Source organism: Mycteria americana, chromosome Z (genome assembly GCF_035582795.1).
Source record: "Mycteria americana isolate JAX WOST 10 ecotype Jacksonville Zoo and Gardens chromosome Z, USCA_MyAme_1.0, whole genome shotgun sequence".
NCBI lineage: Eukaryota > Metazoa > Chordata > Aves > Ciconiiformes > Ciconiidae > Mycteria > Mycteria americana.
Window position 1 is genome coordinate 16,623,795 of NC_134396.1, and position 26,072 is coordinate 16,649,866.

The following is a 26,072-nucleotide window of genomic DNA, read 5'->3' on the forward strand; positions in this document are numbered from 1 at the left end:
AAAATGTGATGGTTGAGAATGGGGGAATTTTTGAATGCTTTTTTGAAAGAAGACTGCTTTACTTGCTCACTTTTATATTATGGCCTGCAAGGCCTTGAAGAGTCCAGGGAGAGGTGTTGGTCATGCAGTCACATCTAGATTGTTCTGAATGAATTATGAAGACATGTCAATACATGAATGGAGCTTAATGGTCAAACACAGGTCATTCAGTTAATTTGTTAATAATTGTCAATCAGAGGAGATGGGGAAAAATAAAAATGTGTCTTGGGTGGCTTTGTTTTGAAAAACCTATCAGATGGTGGCTGCATGACTCTCAAAAAGTAGTCAGTGTAATAAAATACCAGGTTGTCTTAAATTCTCTAAAAAAGATCTGCAGTAGCAACAGAAATGCTGAAAACAGCCACCCTGGCTTGGAGCAAAATCTTTGCCTAGCAAAAAAGAGCAGCCTGCAGCTCAAATGATTGTACTGTAATATAGTCTGGCTTTCTCATTACTTAGAATTACAGATTAGGCACATCCAGTGAATTGACTGGAATTGATGTTGGCAGAAGGACTGAGTAATCTTCATCCAAACAGCTTCCTGTCAGTTTCAGTTTTAATTGTACCAATGTATTTGGTATAATTATTGTAAGCCTTTTCACCAAGGTATAAAACTCTCTGCTTTATATTAAATTAGAAGGAAAATCTATGTTTGATTCAGAAAATAGTGGCCACCAGCCCCTCAGCATAGCCACCAAGACTTGCATCTTCCAAGATGTACCTTTTTTCTCTACATGCTACTGCAGTGGTGGGTCATATTTAAGCTTTTAATGCTAATCTTCAAAGCTGTATTATGAAATTAGTGTGATTTACCTGTGAAACAGCCCATGGCATATGATAAGGATGTATTACCACAGCAAGACTTCCATTAGAACCTTAGATTTTTAAGGCCTGTGTGTCCCTGTCACATGTACATGAAAGACATACCCCAGTAACTGGAACTTGTTATCTGAAAAGACACAGATGACAACAGGCCTTACATTTCACTTGAAAATTGCCAAAACTCACTTTATCATTTTGAAACATCTTGGCATGAGGACAGGAGGGCGTGTGGGTAAGTTTCCTATGGACTTCAAGAAGAACCATATGCCCATGTTTGCATTCCAAAGGTTTCTGAAGGGCTGAGAGTATCTCAGAGTTTGATAAAACAACTTCAGATTACATAAAATTACAAAGCTTTAAATCATCCTAAAATGCTGTTACTCTAAAATGTGCTTTTGGGGAGGTGGAGGGGAGTGAAATTATAATTGGGTTTGAATTAAGTTAATTCAGCTGGTCATAACAATTAATTTCTATTTTAGCATTTCTATTCAATGTCATTATAAGATACAATATTCCTTTAATAAGCAAGGATCTACTTAATCTCAAAAGTGCATTCTAAAAAAGTGGTATTACTCAGTTTCTGATCTCTAGAAGTTCAGAATACATAGACAGCATCTTCTATGTCTGCCTTATTGTTTCTTCTTAAACACAGAAGAGAAGATGGGGATTTGACACTGTTCTCATAACAATGTAAAAATAACTTCAGACAGATGGGCCTGTTTGAAAGATTCAGAGATTTTCACTTCAGATGCTAACATGGAAGCATCTGTGCCAGCTATGAAACAATGTCAGTCTTCACTTACAAATGGTTCATTTTTCAAAAATCATGTATCATATTTATATACCTTTCAGTTGATTTTGTAGAAGTAAGATGAGATAATTAGGCTTGGGTAATAGACAGTTTCTGTAACATGTTTATTTGTCATAATGGTGTGTGGTTTTGTCCTTTCATGTACTCATTTTTGCATCACTTTATTTGCTTCAAGCCTGATCTGAAGTGTCAGGATGCTTTGGGTTCTTATTTCTTACGTCTTCTATAAATATCAGAAGGGGGGAAGTTCCTTATCCTTAAAGCTTTTCTAGCCTTCTTTGTAATTGTTCATTGCCTTTTATTTAAACAGTGGAAAGAAGCATGTTGGATTTTCCCCAGCATGTCTCACCTGACAAAGAGGTACGCTTAGCAAGCACAGAAGCTGACAAAAAGCTTTCTAATTTTGATGTGGAGATGAGCATGAGAGAAGATGTGTTTCAGAAGATTGTTTATTTGCAGGTAAATCACAATGACATCTGCGTAACTTGTGGAAATGTAGATAAAATTCCAGCAGTGAAAAGCTTTTCTGTAAAGCAGTTAGTACCCACAGCACTTCTCAAGATCCCCATCACTGTGTGTGTTTCCCCTGTGTTGTACCAGTCAAATCTTTCCAGTGAGACACAACTATACAAAAAGGCTGTGGTTCCACAAAAACTTAAGCCAGTGTAACTTGGTGCTCCCGCTCTTTGCCTCTCATGTCTAGGGGTGCGTATCCTTCTCTCTCCATTGCAATAGCTTTGACTTTTGTGTAATCTTCCAATGAGGTGGTACAAGGAAGCTAAACTAGCAGAAGGAAACCCATCAGGAAAAAGCTTTTTTTTTTTTTTTTTTTTCCTGCTGGCTGAGCTCCTTGAACTGGTTTGCCCAGAGCATTTCCAAGGGGGGGACGAAGAAAAAGAGGCAATATAGCAATGGATTTTGGTTGGCTTTTATACTGCTTTTGAATTTGTGTTGGAAATTGTTGTTTACTGAAGTTGTTGAGCATTTTAAATTTTAAAGTTGAGTTTTAAGTTATGAAATTTAATAAGAACATATAACTGGGAGTGACTTCCAAAATTACCTCTTTCAATCTGCTAATTATAGACAGCTACATTGTATACTCCTCCTCATATGTTGCTTAAGCCTCAAAATAAAACTAAATTAAACCATTTACTGTTGAACTAGTTTCTATCCCTTTTGTGTTTCTGTTTAGCTTCCCTTCTAATTGAGCACGTACAGGTATCTTGTATTCTTCTTTTGTACTGTTTATTTTGTAGCTCAAAACAGGAGGAACATTTGTTTTTGTTCAAATGCATCTAGTGCCATTTAATAATAATTTTCCAAAAGTGTAATTTCAAGATAATGCAAGGAAGCTATCTAATGTGTAAACTGAAATATGTATATTTGCCCATGCTTCAGATGTGAATCTTCCCTTTCAACCCCACCGATTTTTAATCTTTTTGTGATGCTGATAATATATCGGAGCACTATTTCTTGGAGTCATTACTTGTGCTTTTTGCAGCATTGACTAATATTTGCAGAATATTTGCAGCATCTTATTAAAGTGCCTTCCAATACCATTGTCTTCTATGGATGTGTTTTCTAGGCACATTTTCAAGTGTTCTCCTCTAGCTGGGTATTGTTGTTTATGTGTTTGTGGAGGTATTTAATAGCCCCATTTTGAGGACCTTCTGTTGTGTGTTGGCAGATAGTCCCTTATGTTGATTTCCCCCCTCCCATGCCTTATGTTGATTTTTTTTTCCCCTGCTCTGTTGCTATTAATTAAATGGTTTGATATGTATTTATTATTTGCTGTTATTTTTCCCCACCCTCCAGTGTAGTATACACAGATACATTTAGGCCTAATCTGCCATACCTGTGTATCTATCTATTTTTAATTTACACAAATTTCTGATAGTAGCTAGTGAAAACAAGTTGCTGTTATTCACTAGTATTACTTTCTTATAATCTTTTTTAAAAATCTTTTTCATTTGGTGCTTTCCTACTTCATTTTCCTTTGCAGCAATACTTGGCTTTATAACAGTTACAATTGTTGCTTAAATTGCCATTTAATTTTTTTAGAGATTTTTCTTGGCTTAACTGCAGCATGCAAGCATGCTTTAATATTAGTTTTCCAGAGATGCAACCTCTAAGCATATATCAACTTCATAACAGCTACGAAAGTTGTAGCAGTTTTTGCTGTAGAACAGATGTGAAATTGTCAGTAGTGCCAGACTGATCTCGCTATTTCCAAATCACAACATTCTTGTTAATTTTTGCTAAATTTCTAATGCCTTCTCCTGTTAGAAACTCCTAGTTGAAAAGTCAGGTTCCAGGAGCCCATAAAACACAGGACTTCCACAAACAGAAATGTTTTGCTGAAATCATTTTATCAGTTTAAATGAGCCAGTAAAACATTTTGATTAAATCAGATTTTTTCATGGCCTCACTGAGGATTTAATAGTTCAGGTATATGAATTCAGTTTCATGATCCTGCACAGGGGCTGGATTAAAATGCGATGAGGAGAATGAGGGCCCTCACACTCCCATGTTATTTACAATACAGTCAGTCCACTAACAGATGAGTAAATCTGCTTGATCTCAGTGACATCCTGAATGTTTTTGCTCCCTTTAACAAGGACCAAACTTTTCTAAGTTAACAACTGTTTAGTATTCTTTCTAAATTCTACTTTATTTAAGAACTGTTGATGGTGGAAGATATGTGAGGTTTTTGTATTTAATTGAAAAAAAACCCTAAAATAATCTAGTCTCTTTCTTTTCCCCACACTAGGGGAAAAAATTCCTGCATAAATTCATGTTGCTGAATATGCTCCAGATCTTATTATTTGGAAAACTTTTATTTTGTGGTCTGAAACTTGAAATAAAGGTGAATTTGGTAGTGAAACTATCATTTTAAATTTTATTACTCCTAACATCTGCACATGTTGGCTAGCAGAGGCATGCTTAAGAATGTTGTCTATCTTCTCCACCCCCACGCCCTCAGGAAACAGCCTGATGTAAACAGCTGCTGCAGTTTTTGTTCATGATATTCTAAGTAGGTTTTGTTTCTTATTCTGCCTGAAGATTTCTTCATGGAATAAGGTCGCATGGTTGTCCAAAACAAGTATGAAATGGTATATAAAATAATCAACCATGACCATTCTAAAACCTCTGGAAAGTTCCAAAATTTCATGTGTGTAGTATATTTGAAATTAGCACTTCTGTTGTGTAAATTCTTCATCAAAGAAGAAGAAGATGACATAGACCATCCTGACCAGACTGAAGTTCAGAGGTGACCACAGAGCACCCTTGGTTCCTGTGTCTGTGAGCGTTTATACGCTTGCTTAAAGACCTTTTGAGTGTGTATCATCTTTATCTTAAGCATGTCTGTGATGCAGATAAACTTGACAAAGACTAATATTAAGACTAGAAGCTATTTAACATTGATTTATTTTGAAGTGTATGGAGAGATGTATAGTCATCAAGAAAAGGGTGAAGAACATTAACTTAGTTTTCTCCTCCTTTTTCCCAAAAGAATCTTTCCCTTAGCTTTAGAAGGAGCCAATATTCACTGGCTTTAAAGGCTTAAAATCAGTGTTTGTGAATTCCCTTCTGCCTAAAATTTTTGGTGGGTTTGGGCCCAAGAGATTTTCAGGAGCATGACAGTTCCATATGCTCAATGGGAGGGGCTGAGACATCCCCACAATGCCTAAATAACTCAGTGAGACTTTTCACAATCCTCTGTCCTTAACTGTTACTGTAATAAAAGCAGTGTCTTTTTATAGAGATTAGAGTACTCAATTTTTTTTCTCAGCCTTTCTATTTTTGAGCCTTGCAGCACAGTTGGCACAATATAAATGTCAGTGTAGTGACAGTATCTGCATTTTTCACCTCCATCATTTTGAAGTCATGCTTTTTCTATCACACTAGTCTTAGGTCAGAAAAAAGAACCCTGGTGTTGTGGGTTGCCCAGTGGAAAAACAATATGTGAAAATTCTGATTGTTACAAATATTTTTGTATTCAATATCCTCAATGTAGTGCTTGGTAGCATAAAGATCTTCATGAAGCTGCAGAATTTCAGGGAGTGTTCTTTGCCAGAAGCAGAGCAGGAAGCCCGAGTGTCACAGGGAGTAGGGTAATAGCATTCTTTTTATCTTTGTGTTGGGAAATACTCTGTGTGGCTTGCCTTAAGCATTTATCACAAATGAGGATGGAGATGTGAGGTTTGACTTGGAGAGGACAGAGGGCATGATTTTCTTCACTTACTTTCCTCCCAAAAGGATATTTCCACCATTTACATCCTCTTATTTAAAAACAAACAAACAAGTGATGGCCAAGTGCTGCAAAAAAATCATAGCCATGGTGGAGGGTACACTATGCAATCACATGGCTCAAGCATTGTTGACTTTAAGTGTGTGGTGACCTATAGCAGTTACATCATCCTTTCATGAGTGTATGGATTCTTTTAAAAATTACCTGTAAACAGATAGTATTAAACAGAAAAAATATTCATCATTCATCAAATGACACTATCAGTGAACGAAGTTAAATCTACCTGTTGGCTTTAGAAAAGTTAGTTTATCACAAAGTGAAGTGATTATTGTAATTTTTTTCACTGGACTTAGAAGTTCTTGCATATAAACTATTGGTATATGCATAAGAGTTTTAGACACAATTGTACTAATGCTTAGCAGTCCTGCTGTAGCATAATGCTATTGGGACTTGTGACTCTTTGCAGAGTAAAAACAAAGCAGAGTAAAAACAAAACATGGGGCACTGGTGGGAGTAGACATTGTTTATGTGTTGTTGTGTGGATTATTTTTAAATGACAGTTGGGAAAATATCTGTTTCGGAGTTTTTATTCTTAGTTATTTTTTCTTGGAATACAAACTAGGTTCCTGTCTCTTATTTTTTCTGTTTAAGGAAGAGAGGTAGTTTGCACTGGCAGGTCATTAGTTGACAGCTGTACACAGTTGTGTAACTCTTTCATAAAATTTGCATATTTCAATGTCCTTACTTTTCAGAGGTGCTAGTCAAGAATTAATTGTATGTAGGTAAGCAGACGAGATGGTTGTTAAGACAAGTCAGAACTAATTCCAACAGCCTCTTATTTGAAGGTGAACTTATGTCCTTTTTAACAAGGACTATAAGTTAATACCTTTTTTTAAATGTCCCCTTTTAGATGAGAAGATAAAATTAGAATGTGTACAGCGTTATTTTCAATTTAGGGCAAAATGGCAAGTTTCTGAATTAAACAGTTATGCTGTAGTCAGTTTGAAGGAAGACCCTCACAGGACTGATCCATGTTCTGTTACAACCAGTATCTTGTCTCTTAATGTTGGTTGCTTTAGGAAATGACCATTCAAGGATCTTTGTAATGGCATAACCAGACATAGAAATACTGTTTTATTTGTTGTCACTGATTGATTTGTTCTGAAAGAAATGATGTATATGCTCAAATTTTATGCCATCTCATAACCTTCGGAGACACGTCTAATCTTTTGGGTCTTTTTTAATCCCTCTAAGTTTTATGGTACAGTGTTACCTTATAGCACTGATTTTCTTCAAGTACGTGTAAGAAAGCTATCTCTACAGAAAAAGCTTAAGTGCACTGTACTATAAACTAAAAGGGCTTGCCATTATGACAGCATGTAAATGTGCTGAGATACTTGGTAAAAGAAAATTATTTTAAAACCATGCTACGTCAATGTAAGAATACTATTCTATAAGGTAACTGTTTTTGGGAAGTCCTTCACACTAAAATCTGGGATGTTCCTTTTTTACTGTGGTGGTGTTCTAAAGAACAACTCTGTTCAGACCCTTCTAATGCTTGGTATGTTTCTTACACCATGTGGTAAATTCAATTATTCTATACTGTCATTTCAGCAAACCTGTGATCTTGAAAATGTAAAGCCTGAAACAAAGCGATATCTAGAGAAATCAGTTCAAGTGGGAAAAAGAAACGGACTCCATCTTCCTAAAGAAGTGCAGAATGTAAATATGGACTATTAGTTTATAAACAAAGGTGACGAACTGTTGAAGGGATGATATTATGGTTGTATAGCTGTACTAAGAATATATTTGAACTTTGTGCTTTTGGACCTGCTTAATTACTGCTCTAATCTTAACTGTTCTTAGTTCCAGATTCATCCTTTAAACTTAAGGTTTTTAAATTGATCTGTTAGACACCCACAGTACTCAGTGGATAGAGGTGGTATGCATCACCTCTCTTAGCCTTCCAGAGTAAAAGCAGCCTATCTGGAAGAGCTTCGTTATATATTCTGATTATAGAGAATGCCTAAATTACATAGATTCCTAGCCAAGAGGCCTCTCAAAAATGTTATTTGTGAGTCCAAGCTTCAGAAGTATGTGTAATTGTTACAAAGACACAGCTATTTTAATTTCAATTACTAACCAATGTGGTCAAATGTGTCCAAGATTTTAGCATTTTGAGGTAGCTTAAAGGGAGCACAAGCCACACTGAGAATTTTGGCTCCATTAAGGGAGGATTTACCTCAAGCATATAAAAGCACTTGTCACTTCTGAAAATCGTGAAGAAAAATTGTCAGCATCTCAGATCCTGACATAATTCTCTTTAAATTCTAAGTGATGTTGTATAACAAGCTCAGTTATGACTCTTGAATAGACTTTACCCGTTGTAGAAAATAATCATTCTTCATCCACATCCTTCAGTTAGTGGGAACAGTTTCATGTGTATTTGCATTGCTTAAAGGCAACGGATGCCTCTCAAGGAATTTTGAAATACTTTATAAGGAGACAATAGTTGAATTATATTTAAGTAAAAACTTGACTGATGATAGTCTCTGCCAAGTTTTGTATTTGGTGTGTATTCTACTGGTAACTACCAAGTTTATGTGAACTTGACAGTAAGGAGTAGAGACATGCTATGAGATATATTAGAAAATGTTTCAGATGGGTGAATATCAGGATTTTAAAAAAAGTTTTGGAATGGTCTTGTCTTGTGTGGGTATTCTCTTCTTTTTGCCATACCTGTACAATTCCAAAGGAGTGGTTTTTTCGTAGGTTGCACGCATTTTTACTCCCTTAATTCTCATTGATTTTAGTGGATATTTTTACACTTAAAATTGTAATTTAGGCTTTTCAAATAGCAGAAAGTAATTGAATGTTAGCACATAATGCTGTTCAGAGAACGTGTTTATGTGTTCAGTGCGCCTGAGTTGAGAACGCATTTGAAATGTTGTCGGAGTGGTAGCCCTGACTCAGGGTTCATTGGCAACAATATTGCTCAGGACCAAAAGAAAGATAGAAGGGAAGCTGAGGGAGAGTGAAGTATGACGCTACCTGCAGTGTGTTACTTGCTCAATGCTGGTATTCACTGTCAGCTAGTAGAGAGCCTAGCTGGAAAAAGTGAAATACTATTCGTGTGGAGGATAGCAATTGCCAAGTTTGATTTTTGTTTTTCCACTAAGTTCAGTTTATACCCCAAACAGGAAATAAAGATGATGAAGAAAAAATTGAGTGAGCTGTGTATAGACTTTAACAAAAACTTGAATGAGGAAAACACCTTTCTTGTATTTTCTAAGGAAGAACTTGGTGAGTAGTATGCTTGCTCTTTCCATTTCTTCAACCTTCCGGTTTTACTGGAGTAATTGTTTTTGGCCCAGTGAATGATGGTTACATCAAGTGAAATTCTGACTGTTTTCCAATCTTCTCTGTTTCCTTTTTAATCCTTCTCCAAAGTCAGTTTAGAATTACCCTTTGCAGGTGTTTATGATTGCTTAATAGATTTGTGCTTCCTGAAGTGTTTGCCTTCCATCAAGCTAGCATATCTGTTCTACTTTTTTTTTCATAACTTTACTCTCCTCTGCTTCTTTTCTCAGTTCTCCACTATCAGGCAATCCCCTGTGTATTATATTCATTGCAATTATTGGAAAAACTTTTCTGTCCTGCAATATATTTTGTCTACTTCAATCATTTAAACTGATCTAGAGATTTCATGTGACAGAATTTGGGGATTCATTATCTGAAGGGCATGGCATAAAATGTGCTTTAATAACACCAGAGATTTTTTTATGTCATATTCCGTTTTTTATCTGGTAGCCTTACATATATTTCTCTTTTGCTCACAAGCATTTCCAATTTTTATTTTGCTTGGTTGTGATTTGAAAAAGTTTTAGCAAATTGTTCTAAAAAGAGGGGTTATATTTCCACGGAGATTTCTAATGTCAAATTAGATTGCAGCAAAACAAATGCAACAATCTCACAAAAAGAGAGGGGAGTAGGTAATTCTGGTAAACATCGTTTATTCAATTGTGTTCTATAGAAGGCCTTCCTGATGACTTTATTAAGAGTTTAGAGAAGACTGAGGAAGACAAATATAAAATTACTTTAAAGTATCCCCACTATTTTCCTGTCTTGAAGAAGTGTTGCATTTCAGAAACCAGGAGAAAAATGGAATCTGCCTTTAACTCGAGATGCAAAGAGGTATGTTGCATATTGACTTTTCTACAGGGTAATGACAGAGTTGAAAAATGGAGCTGGACATTTAAATGTTAGATTTGACTTCTATATATTGTCTAGTACTACGAAATCACAACTTATCAGTGTGATCTTTAACAGTGCCTTGCTCCAGTTTATTCTGATGTCTGAAGACCTTAGAAGTTGATGATCCCCCTGTGTGTGTGTGTACATATCTTAAAGTTTCAGTGGTGCTGTAAATAGAAGTAGGATTTTGATCTTTTGCCAAATTTCCCTACAGTGTTTTGCAGCTGCTTACTGGCACTTTCCTCCCAGAGAAGGACATCTGATTGTAGCTTCTGTAGTACTTTGGGATTCCTCAGAATAAGAGGGGTTATTTAAGCACACGTTTTAATTATGAAATACAGGTGATTAAATGTGAAATTAATACATTGCATATTGATGAGAACTTTAATTAGATTTTTAAAAAAACCTAATTTTTATAAAAGTTTCATTTAATTATCTGAAAAATAGCTGGAAACATGCCTTATAAAAAGAAGACATAATTTCCCAAATAATTTCTTTTATACTGATGAGTCCAGGCACCTAGACAGGTACAAAAATAATGAAAAGGATAGAAAGGATAGAAGAATTGTCATTCAGACAATTGTACCAACCATTCATTAGAGAACAATGGCAGAGTTGAGCTTTTGTACTTGAAGTGCTGGCAAATGTGAAGAGTACAGGATAAGATAAAATGGCACCAAGAACTGAACACTCTGCAAGTCAGCACACTTAAAGGACTTGCTGTTAAAACTGTGGGACATTCTTCGAACCTAGTGCTTGAAAAAAAAGTTTTTTCCTTGAGAAATCTCACTTTTTCCAGAACTGGAGGCTAAAACAGTTACATTTTCAGCTTCTCAGGGATCTTCCACCACATTTAGGTCAGGGCCTGGCATTTTTGTGTTTCACATCTCTTTCCCTGACTGCTACTGTCAGAATGGCAAAAGAGGGAAATTTGCAAACAAGCTTTGAATATTTGCACAATTGTTTTGCAGTCTTTCTTCACCACTAACAAGGAGTTAAGCCTGCTGCCAGCCATTTCCCTGTTATCTTTCACATTTAAATGATTGATAAAGGAAATAAACTCTTTGCAACAGTCAAAGATTTGTTATTATCCTAAAAGGATATCTTTTGGTTACTTAAAACAGATAAATTTTGGTTAATTAAATTTTGGTTAGTTAAAACAGAAAAATTAAAAAAGGGAGAATCATGACTCAGATTGACCAGAAAACTAGCTACCTGCAATCAAATGCTGTGACAAAAAAATTACAGGAATCTAGCTAAACTTACATTATTCTATATTTATATCTTAAAGTGTTTAATTTTAAATGTTTGCTTTTTCTTATCATTACAGATATTATTCAGATAATTGTTTTGATAACATGCATTTTCTGGTTTCACTTTACAAATTTGCCTCCTTTTTTTTTTTTTTTTTTTTTTTTTTTTAGGAGAACACAAAAATTCTTCAGCAGTTGCTTCCACTAAGGGCAAAAGTAGCAGAGCTTCTTGGTTATAATACACATGCCAACTTTGTCCTGGAGGTAAACACTGCAAAGAGCACAGATAACGTAACAGCCTTCTTAGGTTTGTTCTTATTTATAAACAATACTTTTATATTTGGTGTGGCAACATGACTCCGCAGCCAAGATAAATTTAAATACATAATTGGGTCACAGAGTCCATCATGTTTAGACGGAAAAGGAATTCTCTGTTGCCTCTGTTCTGGCATATATTTTTTTTAGACCATAGCTGTACAAATGCAATTGCTCCAAAACAGGGAATCACAAGACAAAAATCTGAAAATAACTGCTTAGTGACAGCCAATGTAGGCAAGCAGTTATTCTTTCTCTGCCCCAAAATGCAGTTATCCTAATTTAGAACCAGGATACCATGTGCAGCCTAAGCAATTTTATCAGTTCAAGAGGCTGCGTCACAGTTGCAGCTTTTCATTCAATTAGGTTAGCTGCAATTTTTTGTGCATCTGCAGCCTTAGTGTCTTTTTCTGATACAACTGCATTAAGTATAATGAAAGATTACAATATGTGATGATGCAACTTCCATGAGCTGAATTAAAAAATTAGATCTGGAATGACAGTTTAAATCTGGAATTCAAAAGTCCTTTAATGGAATTCGATCTGAAAACAGAGATATCTTGAAAATTTTAAACTGAGCAGTTTATGAATTTATAGTCATCCTGTTGACCTCACTGGGCCCACTCTTGCGCATAGAGTTAACCTCTACTTTCTGGAATTATGTAGTTCTACAGAATAGTATGTGTTTGTTTATTAATGTGTCCTAACACCACTTAAGATTGTATATTGTATAAATAAACCCTCCAAAATAATTTCGTACAGCAATGAAGTCTGTTTGGTGGTAGTGTTTTTTTGTGTTTTTACATCAGTAAAGTTCAAATGCACCTCTTCCTTCACCTGTAATTCTGTCACATTTCTGTTATGGTGTGAGCTCAGCTCCATATTTGGCAATACCAATTATCCATATATTTGCCAATGAACTTACACTTCATTTTGATTTATATTTAAATGTTAGAATTACCCGATTTATTTTAAGTGTACTTAAAATAGTTTGGACTCTTTTCTTTTCATTATATTTTTGTAATTCTAAATGGGCTTATATAATACTGTAGTTTTTCATTTGTTTTGAAGCTGACACATGTCATAACTTAGCAGTTATTGTTGTGACTTTAACTTTTTACAGTACAAGATCATATTCTTTTCTATTCATAAATATCATGTGTCATGGTAATTCTCGTAGAGGGAGAATGTTCATCAAATTAATTGTCTGTTTTAATTTAGTTCTTTTGATAATAGCCTCAGCTACAAGCATGACAGTATGATCTGCTTTGCTTTGTTCATATATATTCATGTTTTAAATCAATGTTCATAAGGCGATCTTATGGCTACAAAGAAAAGCATTCTGTCCTATCACATATTCTGAATTTAGCATAACACAAGCTGCAGACAGTATTTCAATCATGTAAATTCATATTGTGCCTTAAGCCTACATAGAAACAGGAGTGGCAGTTCCTAAATTTTACACTCTAGATACCAATAGTGAACATTAACCTGAATTCTTAAGGAAGAAAAAAGTGTCTGGTAGTCCAGAAAGACTTACAAGAAAATAAATACAGTATGTACTTTATAGGAGTTTCAGTAAGCTTAAATATTTTATATTCAATATATTGGATTCATAGTGCTATGACCCTTTCTTGTCCAAGAAAAGCTATATTGGAAAAAATTGGGATCACAGAGATTAATATCCAGTGGCTTCAGTAGTCTAGAAGGTAGCCACCGTATAGGCAAGAACTCTTTAGTCTCTTGTTCTTTCATAGGACTTTAGCTAGAAGTAGGTCATAATCTGTTTTGAAAAGTCTTGGAAGAAAAAGTACTGTTTGAATTTTGTGTTGCACTTCCAGTCAGCTGTTTCTGCAGAAACATGAGATTACATGAGGTAAAATCAAAGGCTTCAAGCAAAAGTGTCTAGTGTTGCTTTCCATTTCTGATGTCTTTGAAAAAGCCTAAACTGACCAAAACCCTTCACAGTACTGCTAGGCCTGTATGGACTCCTGTATTGTTTATAGCATGCCCGCAATTAAAACTCATTAAGACAAGAAAGCAGACAGTTTGCTTGCTGTTAGTCAACAAATGGAAAACTAGCATCCACTCTTGGGGCATGTGCTTAAAGTTATGAGTGTATTTTATAGGAATACACATTATAGTAGAAGCACAGAAGTTGATTCCAAGGCAATCTTTGTTTCAGATGATTTGAGTAAGAAGCTAAAGCCATTGGTTGAGGAAGAAAGAGAATTCATTCTAAATTTGAAGAAAAAGGAGTGTAAAGAAAGAAACTTTGATTATGATGGAAGAATCAATGCATGGGATCTTCATTATTATATGAACAAAACAGAAGAGCTGAAGTACTCCATAGATCAAGAAAAGCTGAAGGAATACTTCCCAATTGAGGCTGTTACAGAGGGCTTACTGAATATTTACCAGAAGCTGCTGGGACTTGCATTTGAACAAGTAGAAAGCGCTCATGTTTGGCATGACAGTGTTACTCTTTATACAGTAAAGGATAATTCAACAGGAGAAATGTTAGGGCAGTTCTATTTGGACCTTTACCCCAGGTAATTATGACTTAGTGTTTTACTTGTGTGTTTAAAATTGAATTGGTCTTCTTAGTGGGTTGCTGGTGTCATTGAAATTAAATGCGTTTGGAAGTAAATATTTGTCCCACTGACAAGACTGTGTTCATTAAATTGTCCTCTGGACTGTTTTCAGATTGTTTACACTTTTTCTTTTTTTGCAGTACTACTGCGTTTCTTGTTTATATTGTTTATGAAACATTACTACTTTGTTTATTTTCTGTAGTTATTGCTATCTAGTCAGTTGTCCATCATTTTTTGCCTCTATGAACTTTTCTCCTTCTTAACTGTAATACTGTGATTTACTTTTCATTTATGTTGAACTGTTACTCCAGTCTGTTCAGACCCTATCTGCCAAGTGTTCCTAGTTTCTCCCAGTTCCTCTTTACACTTTATATGGGTATTTTGTACCCTGTTGTTGAGAGTGCTAGAGAAAATATCAAATATATCAGGACCAAGAACAGATTCCTGTTGAGCACACCTTGAAATGTACTTCCTGGTTGATCTCTGCAGCTCTCCAGCTCTCTTTGTAGCTATTTACAGCTTCATCTGTGTTCTGTCAGAGATTAGGAGACTAGACTGATTTGACAGGTTTTATTCTTAGCTAGTCTTTTTTAACTGTTTCTCACTGTTTCTTGTTTTGGGGTTTTTTTTAATTATTCTTTAGCAATTTATAAATTGGCTGATACCCTTTTTAATATAAATTGATTTAAGGCTTCTCTGGGTCAAGAAAGTTAGGTTAGTCAATACAATAGTACATAAATTGTTCCTTTTAAGACAGGCACGTGTTATCTCCTTCACCTGTTTGCCTGCTTCCCCCTTTCTGCATATCATGTGAATTGCTGAAGCTGCAGCAAATAGCTGAAGCTATTTGTTAGTAAGGCTCTTCTGACTTAACTACCCAGTTAACTACTTGGGTTTAGGGAAAAAATTTCAAAATAATTTTTCTTTAAACTTTTGGATCACACTGAAAATGCAGTAAGCTGTATTCTTTTGTCTCCTGTAATGAAAGAAAAAATACAGCTTCAGAGGACAGAACCTAGTCCTTCCTGTTACAGAATAGAATTGACATCTAAAGTATATATACTTCCAGTATTTAAGTAAAAATCAAATTCTTGTAAATGCTGCTGTGAATCTTAAACTGATGTGATTTAAGTACTGGGTTTTTTTCCTCTTGTGTTCTTAACAGGATCTTAAACTTAGTGAGTCTTAGACATCGTGAAAAGATGTAATTTCTTTGTGTAAATCTTTAAAGAGACACTGACTGATTGTCCCTGTTCTTGAATAGGCTTTGCCATTCTGGTGAGCAGGCTTGTGATTTGAAGATAGTGTCTGATATGTTTTCTTATACAGAGAGGGAAAGTATGGGCATGCAGCATGCTTTGGTCTCCAACCCAGCTGTCTTCTCTCTGATGGCAGCAGAATGATCTCTGTAGCTGCTCTGGTAACCAACTTCACAAAACCAGCATCAGATCACCCATCATTGCTGCGACACGATGAAGTAAAGACTTACTTCCATGAATTTGGTCATGTAATGCATCAGATATGTGCACAGGTTAGTGATGTTTCAATTCCAGTGTAAGACCTACTTCTTTCTCCACTGTCTCAAAGCATGGTATAAGTCTATTTTGGTGGGTTTTAATTTTAGTAAAGTACATACGCACTTTTTTTGGTTATTTTTCAAAGTGGCAGGTTGGGGTTTTTTTGGTGGTTGTTGTTTTAATTTTTATTTAAAACTACAGCAATAAATACACCTTCTTGTGAAAAACATTTTCATAGGAACATATACATTTGCACCATGCAGGTACCTGCAACGAGTAAAAGAGATCCATGTGTGAGGTAAAGAAGGTGCTCAGTGGTGGCTTCTGTTACAGCTATCAGAGGGCTTTTTATTACTTCTAGTAGCATGCTAGGTATTAGAAGCAAAAAAAGGTTGCTGTACCTACGAATGCAAATGATTTGTGAGTCCAGATAGTTTCCAGCATCTTGGCATTTAGTACTCTTGAGAGCTATCACTCTTTACATCAAAAGCATAAAACAGGTCTTGCCTGAGCTATTTTATTTTCTGCTCTCCTATCTGACAGTCAGGGTTCTCACAGTGACCGGAAGGAACTGAAGCTAGTCTGCAGATTTCGCATCAAGATGACAATAAAGTTGTAAAAGTGCTGGTTTCATTTTTACTTACGTGTAAAATTGATTCTGCTAGATGATAAATTTATTACTGGCCTTACGAAAATTTTATGTTTCAGAGAGAGACAAGTCTCAGTATTCATTCACCAAATTATTCACATAATACACAAATCCAGACTTTGTGTAGCACTGCTTTCATCTTCTTTATAAACAAGTACCAAATAATAAAATCAGAGAAATATGACACACATTGGATTTTAATTCTTGACCTTGATCCTAGGACTTGATCCTAGGACTGCAGAATAAAGAAACAAAGTCATAGAAATCTCTATATTAAATCTAGAATTAAACAAATGACGTTCAAGCAAACTTCAGAACAAGTAGCTAGACTTGCTTAGATATTTTTGTATCATGTCGAAGGTAAAAATATAATGATTAGTTGATCATCTTCCCCATAAGACAGGTGTTTCTGAGTTCAAGAATTGAGAAATAAAACCTGTTCTTTCTTTTAAACTACCTAGAAGGTATTTATGGATGAGACACGTTCAGCATTGGTACAAAATTGACTGCAACATTTTGATAACCAATGAGGATGTGCCTGGGTGTTGCAGAGCCCCTTCTGGGCAGCCCAAGCCAACAATACCAATGCATATGTACTTCACTTGCTGTGGAATTGCACACAGGTCAGGGAAGCCTGCTTTCCAGTGGTCTCTCACACTGCTGAGGTGGTTTCTGTGTGCATAGCTACTGTGCTTACTGCTGTTGTATTTTATGTAAATTGTTACTTGCACACCTGCAAATAACTTGCTAGTCCCACATAAGAACATACTGTCCTCTGGGATTTGTGTGTGCAAAGCACTATCTTGTTTCATATGATGATTTGTTTAAGCATGTTAAAACTTGGCATTTAAAGGGTATGCGGAGATTGGACTGGGTGGGAATCTGTGAGCTGCTGGTAAAGGTCAGCTTTGGGAGAGTGATACTCTTCGTAATGTACTGGGAGTCTGCTGGAAAGTGAGGTATCAGGGCAGGGAGGGGATATGTTTATGCTGTTAGGGAAGGAGAGCTATTGAAGAACCTTCAACCAAATGTCTTAATATTTTTTTGTTAGCGTGTTTGTTTGCATGGTGCACTTGTGTATGGGTAAATAAGGATATCTGGAGGCCAACAAACTCTTGCACTCCTCTTGCCTTCTGCTCTAGCCATTTCTATCGCCATTTCTTCCCAGCTGATGCTTCCTGGCTTTTCTTCATAGCTGCTATTCAGCAAGTACAGTAAGAAGGTCCAGCCTGTTACAACTATGGATTTGAGTAACCCACAAGTGTAAATGAAGGCAAATGTTTTTCTCCTTTTCTGTTGTTCTTCTGAAGACATGAGAGGAAGATATATGAACATGACATAGCTGTCAATTCTGTGTTATGCCCTACATTATACATGCTTTTTTTTTTGTAATCCTGCAAGAAAGTAAGTTCAAAAGCCAGTACTCCTGGGGCAACTATTCCCCAGTGGAGGATGGAACCCAAGAATATCTACAGCTCTTAGAGAGGGCGTTTGGGAAACTGAGAATTCTCTTTTTCTTTTAGCACTTGAAATGTTGTGTTAGAATGTTGCTGAGAAGGGAAGAACAATAAAATTGGGTTGGCAAGAGGAGGTAGACTTATTACAGGGCAAGTGTAGAGTGAGACAAAATAACTTCTGTTGGCATTTGAACAACTGTCTTCCAAAAGTGACTGTTTCTTTTTAGAAATATTTTGGGTTTGGAATATATTTTAATGAAGATTTTTAACTCTACAAAACTTTTCTTCAAAATTAATATCTGGAGGGGGCTTTTTAAACATGAAGTGATTGATGATGCTGAAGTAAAAAATAAAAAGCTCTAATGTGCTTGGCTTTCAGAAGGAAGATTCTTCTATCAGTGATTGAGTGTCAGATTTTGAGACTTTTCATGGATAAAGTTGCTAGGATTCATTTATTTCACGCCATGTATTACTGGCTCAAAAAATTGTGCTGTATGTTAACCATATTAACTTTATGAATGAAGACAGTTAGGACAAAGCTTAATAGGATAAGTTGGTCAAGTAAAATCTTTGAATCAGTGCGGTAGACTGTAATACAATAAACTATTTTATAAGTGTATAATTGGAGTTTATTATTTTACTTTGGGGTAATATAACAAAATTTTACAACAATTTACAAATTATATCATTGTCATAAGACAGCACAGAAACATTTGTATTGCTGTCATAAGCTAAAAGGTAAAAATCAATAATATTAAGAAAACTGGAGTACTGTTTCACGCCAGTAGAGAATGCAGTAAATAACTACTGAGTAATCTATTTTTTTGCTTCGTGATAGTCTTATATCTGAATTTTTGCCCTCTTTTCTTTAAAATTCACATTATTATTATTATTACTATTGTTGTTGTTGTTGTTGTTGTTATTGACCTGTTCAAATGATGCCTTTTCCTGTGATTAACTCTGAAATTTTGGCATCTGAAAGTTTATATTCTGCTAGAAATCCTGGCTTCTATTTTCATTTAATACAATGGCTTTTCCTTTTAGACTGATTTTGCTAGGTTTAGTGGAACTAATGTGGAAACAGACTTTGTAGAGGTACCTTCACAAATGTTTGAGAACTGGGTATGGGAAAAAGAACCACTACAGCAAATGTCAAGACATTATAAAGATGAAAGCCATGTTGGAGACATGCTCCTTGAGAAACTTGCTGCCTCTAGACTGGCTAATACAGGTATCTCTCTGCCCTCTCTCCCCACAGTGTATGTGTAAAAATATATAATTTAAAAAATTGGTGGGGAAACATTAAAGAACAAACATAACTTGTCCATTATATTTCTTCTGTGTGTATACTTATCACTGTCTTTCTGGGTTTATTTGCATGGGTACCACCATTAATAAAGGCTATGATGACAGATACCACTATTTGCAGGAACAGTGGCAGCTCTGATTTTCCAGGTTACCCACAGGACTAAAATATCTTTGCATTCCTCTCCCTGTGACTTTTTTACCTACCAACTTTGCTCATTTAAAATTGGGAGGAGGGAGGGGAAGTTCCTGGGTTTTCTGTTGTGTTTTTTCTGGTAGCCCAGGGCAGGGACTGTGCATGAATACAGTATCAGATTTTCTAAATGTATTGTCTACACTTGATTTGCACATGACACTTGACAGACATGAAAGTTGTTTGCAAATTTATTGAACATAGATAGCATAACCCAGACAGAAGTGTTGTAGCCCTGTATTGCTCAAACAGCCTCTTAACTTCTCAATGCAGAACCTTAAGTCGATGTTCTCTGCCTTCCCAGCAGATATACTGCCTTCCCAAACTAAGGTCCCAATTCTCTTCTCCTTCCACATCTTGTACCACCTCACATGTATCTCCAAACCGAGCCTGTAATCTCATGTCATTACCTATCATCTCGTTATGCTGTCACTCTCACCCCCCTCTCCCTGTAGTCAGGACTCCCCCAATATCATAGTCTTACCCATTTATGGTACAATTTGTCATTAAGCCACTGCTGTTTATTTCATACTGCTCCCCTATCCTGAACAAGAAGTCCTTGTCCTTCTGGCTTGTACAGGTACTATACCTACATAAGCATTTTGTCTGACACCATCTTCAAAAAAGCCTACAGCAGCTGCAGCAGCAGTTCTTGTTGTTCTTTGAAGTGTCTTAGGGTAGATAATACCATCTGTGCAAGCCCTGAATGAAATGGTATACTGGAAGTGAAAACAGCTGAAAACATAATTTTAAATACTGAAATTTGCTTTTAAAATACCTGCTTTATTCTGGTTTTGATATGTGAGGAAAATAACATTTGAAAAGATGGAGTTTATAATGACAATTTTTTATTAAAAATATGCCTCTCAGCTTCTTGTAACCGATGCAATTCAGATGGAAATGACATAACTCCAAGTTTTTTCCATGGTTAAAATTCTAATAATTTAGGATGCATGTTGACATCTTTGAATGAAAGGTGCTAAAGACACTCCAGCTACTTTGATGCTAGTTAATTAAATGTTCTCACCCAATTAGGCCTTTTAACCCTCCGTCAGATTGTTTTGAGCAAAGTTGACCAGGCACTGCATACAAAGCCATCTGTTGACCCAGCAGATGAATATGCTAAATACTGTATGGAGATTCTAGGAATTCCTGCCACTCCAGGTATGTCAGCATGAAGCTTTTATACAGCATGTCCAAATGGTTTGATTAAACATGCCTTTCTTTCCCAGTAATGCTTGGCATACAAAAAATCCCAAGTTGTTGTTTATAAAAGAATCTACTTTATAAAGCTGAAATAATTACTTTGAAACTTGGGGTGATCTTAATGATCTCTTCTGAAGGAAGATTAAGGTAAATATAAAACTTAACCTTTTGCAGGTTATATTTTAGAGTGACATGATGTGAATACCACTTTAGATGTTCTGTAACATCTGTGTTGGATGTGCAACTAGCCTAAAATGGGAAATTGAGCTTCCTTTGTAGTGAACAGAATATGGCCAATACTTTGAGGCATACTCAGACCCTTTATGCTGGAAGTTTCAAAGTAGTTGGTATAAATTCCTTATTAATTTATTCTTAAAGTTGAAGTACTGTATACATCAAAGAAATAAGTGCATTTGATTTAAATAAATTAATGTTAATCTACCTTTCAAGGAACAAACATGCCAGCTACTTTTGGACATCTGGCAGGTGGTTATGATGGTCAGTACTATGGATACCTGTGGAGTGAAGTGTTTTCCATTGACATTTTTTATAGCTGCTTTAAGCAAGAAGGAATAATGAATCCAAAGGTAGGTGATGAATACTTTTTACTAAAGACTTTTGTTGCTCTTTGTCTCTGAAACCGCATTAATTGCAATCATGATTCATAGGTATAACATCTCAAGTACTTCTTCTGTACCTGTGAAGTTCAGATCAACAAAAAAAAAGGTGTATAAATAATTACTTTAGAAAATAATCTTGAAATTTCCAAGAGCACTTGGATTTTAATACAATTCTTACATAGTCATATATTTAATATTATATTATGACACTTTTAAGACATTGTGTCACATTGACTAATGCCTTCCTCTTTAATTTTAAACCGAAAAAACATATTCTTCCATTGCAAGAGCAGGTGCATATTCTTCTGCTGTGAAAGTTGTATGATAATGGTGCTCTATTTCCATTAATAGTATATCAAGTATGTGGTACTTTTATGTAGTTATTGTTTAGAAAACTGAATCTATTTTGAGCTTTCTCTTTCACAGCACAACTCACAAATTTTCTCCTCTTTAGTTTTTTTCTCAAGGGGCTTTTGAAGTTCAAATCATTGACAGGTTCTAGATTTACTGGGCTTTTTTTCCCTTGTGTCATTCTCCAGCCTCTTCTGCCTCCAGCAGAAAGAAACTATAATTAGTGATGTGGTTAGTAGTCCTGCCAGTGCTGGCAAGCTTTTTTATTTTTCAGAGATTATAATATTAGACTTGAGTTGAGATGCTGCAGTTCCATGATGGGAAAGAGTTTTCGGTTTTCCTGATCCTCTTATCTGTCTTCTGAATTCAGCAGCCAGCTTCCCTTCAGTAAATGTTCTTCCCTTCAGTAAATGTATACAAGAGAGAAGTAAAGAAGAGAGTAGAAAGTGCTTGACTTTCCTGTTCCTCTCCTGGAATTTGCCTTCATTCCTCCCTTTCCTTATCACAGCAACCAGAACTTCTAGAACTGTCCCTCCCTCTAGAGGGTGGAGAAAGTAAACAAGGTTAGACTTTGACCTGGACAAAGAGAGGAGTCCAAAGCAGAGATGGGGTAGGGGCTAATTAAACCCAAAAGGTGTTTTACAAAGAAAAGCAACAAACTGAATAGTTTGAGAGGAGAGGTGATGAAGTTTGGAGGTCAAGCCTGATCTTGAAGTGCTAGGGATTCATGACAGGTACATGTGAGAATAACCATACCTCCTTATTCAATGGGAATAATGTCATTCGTAAAGAAGAGCAGGAGAGAAGAAATGGCAAGTTAAATGAGAGAATAAAATAACTTTTTAATAAAATGCTGTTCATATGGATCTTAAAAATGGCATTGGGGGAGGGGTCAGACTTACTAACTTTTTTTAACTGTTAGCAGTTTGGAGGGATGGATAAGGGTGCTGGTGCCAGACATGTGGGACTTTGTGTCAGTTCTCTGTTCTGACACATGCACAGCCCTCCCTTTTTGCTGTTAGCTTTACTCCCTATTCTCAAAACTCTTTTCTGAGTGATTGTATAGTCAAAACCCTAAGCTATAGTTTGCCAGAATTGCTCTGTGGCCTTTACTTCTTTTGAGGGATGAAAGTGCCTTTTATTCTGATTTTTTTGTGGAGATTTTTGTTTTCTGTGTATTGTTTGAGAATAAATTAATTATGCTAGGAGTGAATATTTGCTATGGGTCAGCTAAAAGGCAACTAGTGCCTCTTTTAATGTGAAGCCTGCTATCCAGGCTAAGAAATGAGGAAGAAAAATGTGTGTGTGTCTGTCACTCGCTCTCTAGCATATGTGTGCACACACACACATTGCTTGAATGCCGATATAACTTCAGGGATAACTCTGTGAAGATTTTCCTTCCCTCTTCAGAGCAATGCTATCTTCTCACATTGGTTCTCTTTCAACTTGTTTTCCTTATTTGCATTCCATGTAAGTGTAATAGAGTTCCACAGGATGGGACAAACAATCTTTTATAAACAAATACTAGATACCAGTATGATTTTTGTAGTTATGCATATTTCGTTATATCTAGATTTAGACTAGTCCTCAGAACAGCAGGAAAGGAAAATGGTTATGGTATTATGACTAGGGCTTTTAGAAATTTGGCTTACCTCTTCCTGTTAGAATAAAACCTCTCTTCCTGTTTTGAGCAACGGTTATAGAAACTAGTTTCAGAGACTGTATCTATAAAAATTCTTCAGCAAACACTTAACTCTAACTTAGTGGTCATCAGACTCCTCAATTCTTGCACATTATCTGAAATTACCTCTGGTCTCCCTAGAACTGAGCAATGTGCTGGCTCTGGAGAGACAACAGCAAAGATTCAAGTCTACTCAAATAACACTTTTAAACTACAAGGAACAGTATCTTTATTTGCTGCTAATGTTCAGGAAACTAACACAAATAGTGAAGTATAAGTAGTGCTTCAGTGAATATTTTTTTTTTTTGCATTTTAGTTTTTTCCAGCTGTAATTCAGACAATGCGATTGGTAATGCAATTAAGTCATGGAAGTCCATCAGTTAAAAAGACCTGTGCTTGTTTTTTCAGTACAGCTATCAGGAAGTGGTGTGATCCTGTAATCTCATAGCTTTGACGTGTGGGGGAAGTATATATGTGTACATACAGTAACTAAAAGGAAGAACATTGTTTTCTTCAATATCAGAAACATCTGGGACATCTGCATGAAAAATAATATTTTCTCATTGATAGTCATGTCTCGGAAGCCCAAAATTCTCCAGATAGGTTTTTTAAAATATGACCTCTTGTTGAGAAAGTCCTCATTACTTACTGTTGTCTCAGAAGCTTGGTTCATTCTTTTGAAAGGAGTCCATTCCTTCTGAAGTAATAATGTTTCTTCCTGAAAATAAAACCTGAGTTAAGTCTCTGTTACTTTAAGATACTTTAATAGGGGAGTTAGATGTGTTTGTATGTATCATATATACTACTGTGCATATAATATGTGTGTATGTGGCATGTCATTCCTCAACGCTACATCTATCTATCTATGAATTATCATCTCTGTTCTCCAAACAGAGATTAAAGAAAGAGAAAACAGCCATTAAGAGAGAATGGATGTTAGGTTCCCTTTTCCAGCCAGTCAGTCATGGGGATAATTCATCACTGAAGGTTGTTTGGAGATTGTGCATGTGTTACGCTTTACAGAATGTCTTCCAGACAAGTTGCAATTGTAGGTTCCAAAACAATGTAAAACCACAAGAAAAATTATTTCTTCAAGAATAGGTTAAACTTCTGCTCTCTTGAGTTCTTCCAGCAAATCTAAATTATACTTCTGGTGTATCCTGATTTGGTATTAAGAAAAGCTGGAAGGAGGGAAGATGTTTAATCATGAGTAGATTTTTAAATATGCAACAGATACAGAAAAGAGGTGGTTCGCAAGATAAGAAATACTAACATTCTGCTTTACCTTTTATCAGGCTGGGATGAAATACAGAAACCTCATTTTGAAACCTGGAGGATCTTTGGATGGGATGGATATGCTACAAAATTTCTTGGAGCGTAAACCAAGCCAGAGAGCTTTCCTATTGAGTAAGGGATTATGTGTTCAGTAAAATTCTGGTTCCTTTGTAATGGTGTATAAGTATGGAATGAGCTGGAAATGTCAATGTATTTCACATCGTAACTATGTATCACTCTAGGGAAATAGGGTCACTTTTTGATGATTTTTTTTTTTAATTGTATAAATAAAAATGTGAATTTTCTAAAATTGCATAGGACTACAAAATTCAACACATCAGGGAAAAAATTCTGAGACGTGCAGAAGCTGAGAAATTTGGACAGTAATTATTTCTAATTGTTATGAAATAATACTAATCAGTATGGGGAGTTGATGCCATGTTTCTCTTTTCATAGATTAAACTATGCTTAAACTATGTCTTGTGAACGAATTTTAAAACTGGAGGGGAAAAAAAGGACACTTTTTTCACAGCAATAAAAGAAACAGATTCATTCTTATTCTGCATTCTTCTATTGTATTGATGGTAACCAGTGTCTTTGATGGAGAGGAAGCATGTTTGATTTCATCATGGTTTGGGTTCAGTCTAGCTTCCTGACAAATTTCAAGACTGAGAACCTGCCCCAGACAGCTTTACAGCAGAGCTACTTGTGTGATACTTTTAGACTTCATTTTGATGCATGTTAAATTCTTGTATCATTTATAAACTTATGCAGTATAACTAAAAAGAAAAAAAACCCTACCGTTTGAGCTACCATTTCCTTCCCTTCCTTGAGGAAAAACAGCCAAAATCTATGACCTTCACAGTTCTTCCACCACTTTTTCTTTTTTGTTGATGTTCAAATCAGGTCTCTGTTTTCCAAATTATATCAACACTGTCACTGAAAAGTTATACTTGAGCAATTATAATGGTTTCAGTTAGTTTGTGAAGTATTTTGAGATACCTATAAGGAAGGAAGGTAACAAGATGTCCCCAACGGGAATGGTAAAAGTCAATCCAAGATTTTCCTATTCCTTTTCGGTGTGGCATGCAGAGGTGCTACAAAAAAGCTTCATAGATTTAATGATTTCAGCTGTGGGAGTGTGAAAATAATTGAGAAAATATTTTGCAATTTTTCTGCAAGATCAGGAAAAATGAGTCTTACAAGCCAACTCTACACCACCCAAATAAAACTGCTAATCCAAGTGCACTTTTCTTGTCTTTAGGTATCATACCTTACTTTGGTTTTGGTATTACAACACCTATATGAACAAACTTTAATTTTGGTTACTAGCTAATATATTTTATACATATGAACCATAGCTGTAAACATGGTTGGTATTTTTATTTGTATGTTCAACCACAAAGTAAGAGGATGTGCCTGGTCATCTCAAGAGACTTCTTCTTTTTCTAGCAAAAGAAAACTGAAAGCATTCACTT

At 35.7% G+C, this 26,072-nt stretch overlaps 1 protein-coding gene across 1 annotated transcript in view; it reads left to right on the forward strand.

Annotated features, from left to right (window-relative positions):
- The window catches only part of NLN (neurolysin), a 39,365-nt gene extending 13,504 nt beyond the window's left edge, over window positions 1-25,861 (forward strand). Inside the window, exons 3-13 of the mRNA XM_075488315.1 lie at window positions 1,983-2,131; window positions 7,539-7,646; window positions 9,125-9,227; window positions 9,958-10,118; window positions 11,603-11,738; window positions 13,932-14,298; window positions 15,670-15,871; window positions 19,008-19,194; window positions 20,497-20,625; window positions 21,118-21,254; window positions 24,615-25,861. Coding sequence (XP_075344430.1) covers window positions 1,983-2,131; window positions 7,539-7,646; window positions 9,125-9,227; window positions 9,958-10,118; window positions 11,603-11,738; window positions 13,932-14,298; window positions 15,670-15,871; window positions 19,008-19,194; window positions 20,497-20,625; window positions 21,118-21,254; window positions 24,615-24,749 — 1,814 coding nt within the window. The 3' untranslated portion in view covers window positions 24,750-25,861. The remainder of the gene's footprint in view (window positions 1-1,982; window positions 2,132-7,538; window positions 7,647-9,124; window positions 9,228-9,957; window positions 10,119-11,602; window positions 11,739-13,931; window positions 14,299-15,669; window positions 15,872-19,007; window positions 19,195-20,496; window positions 20,626-21,117; window positions 21,255-24,614) is intronic.
- Window positions 25,862-26,072: the final 211 nt, after the last annotated feature.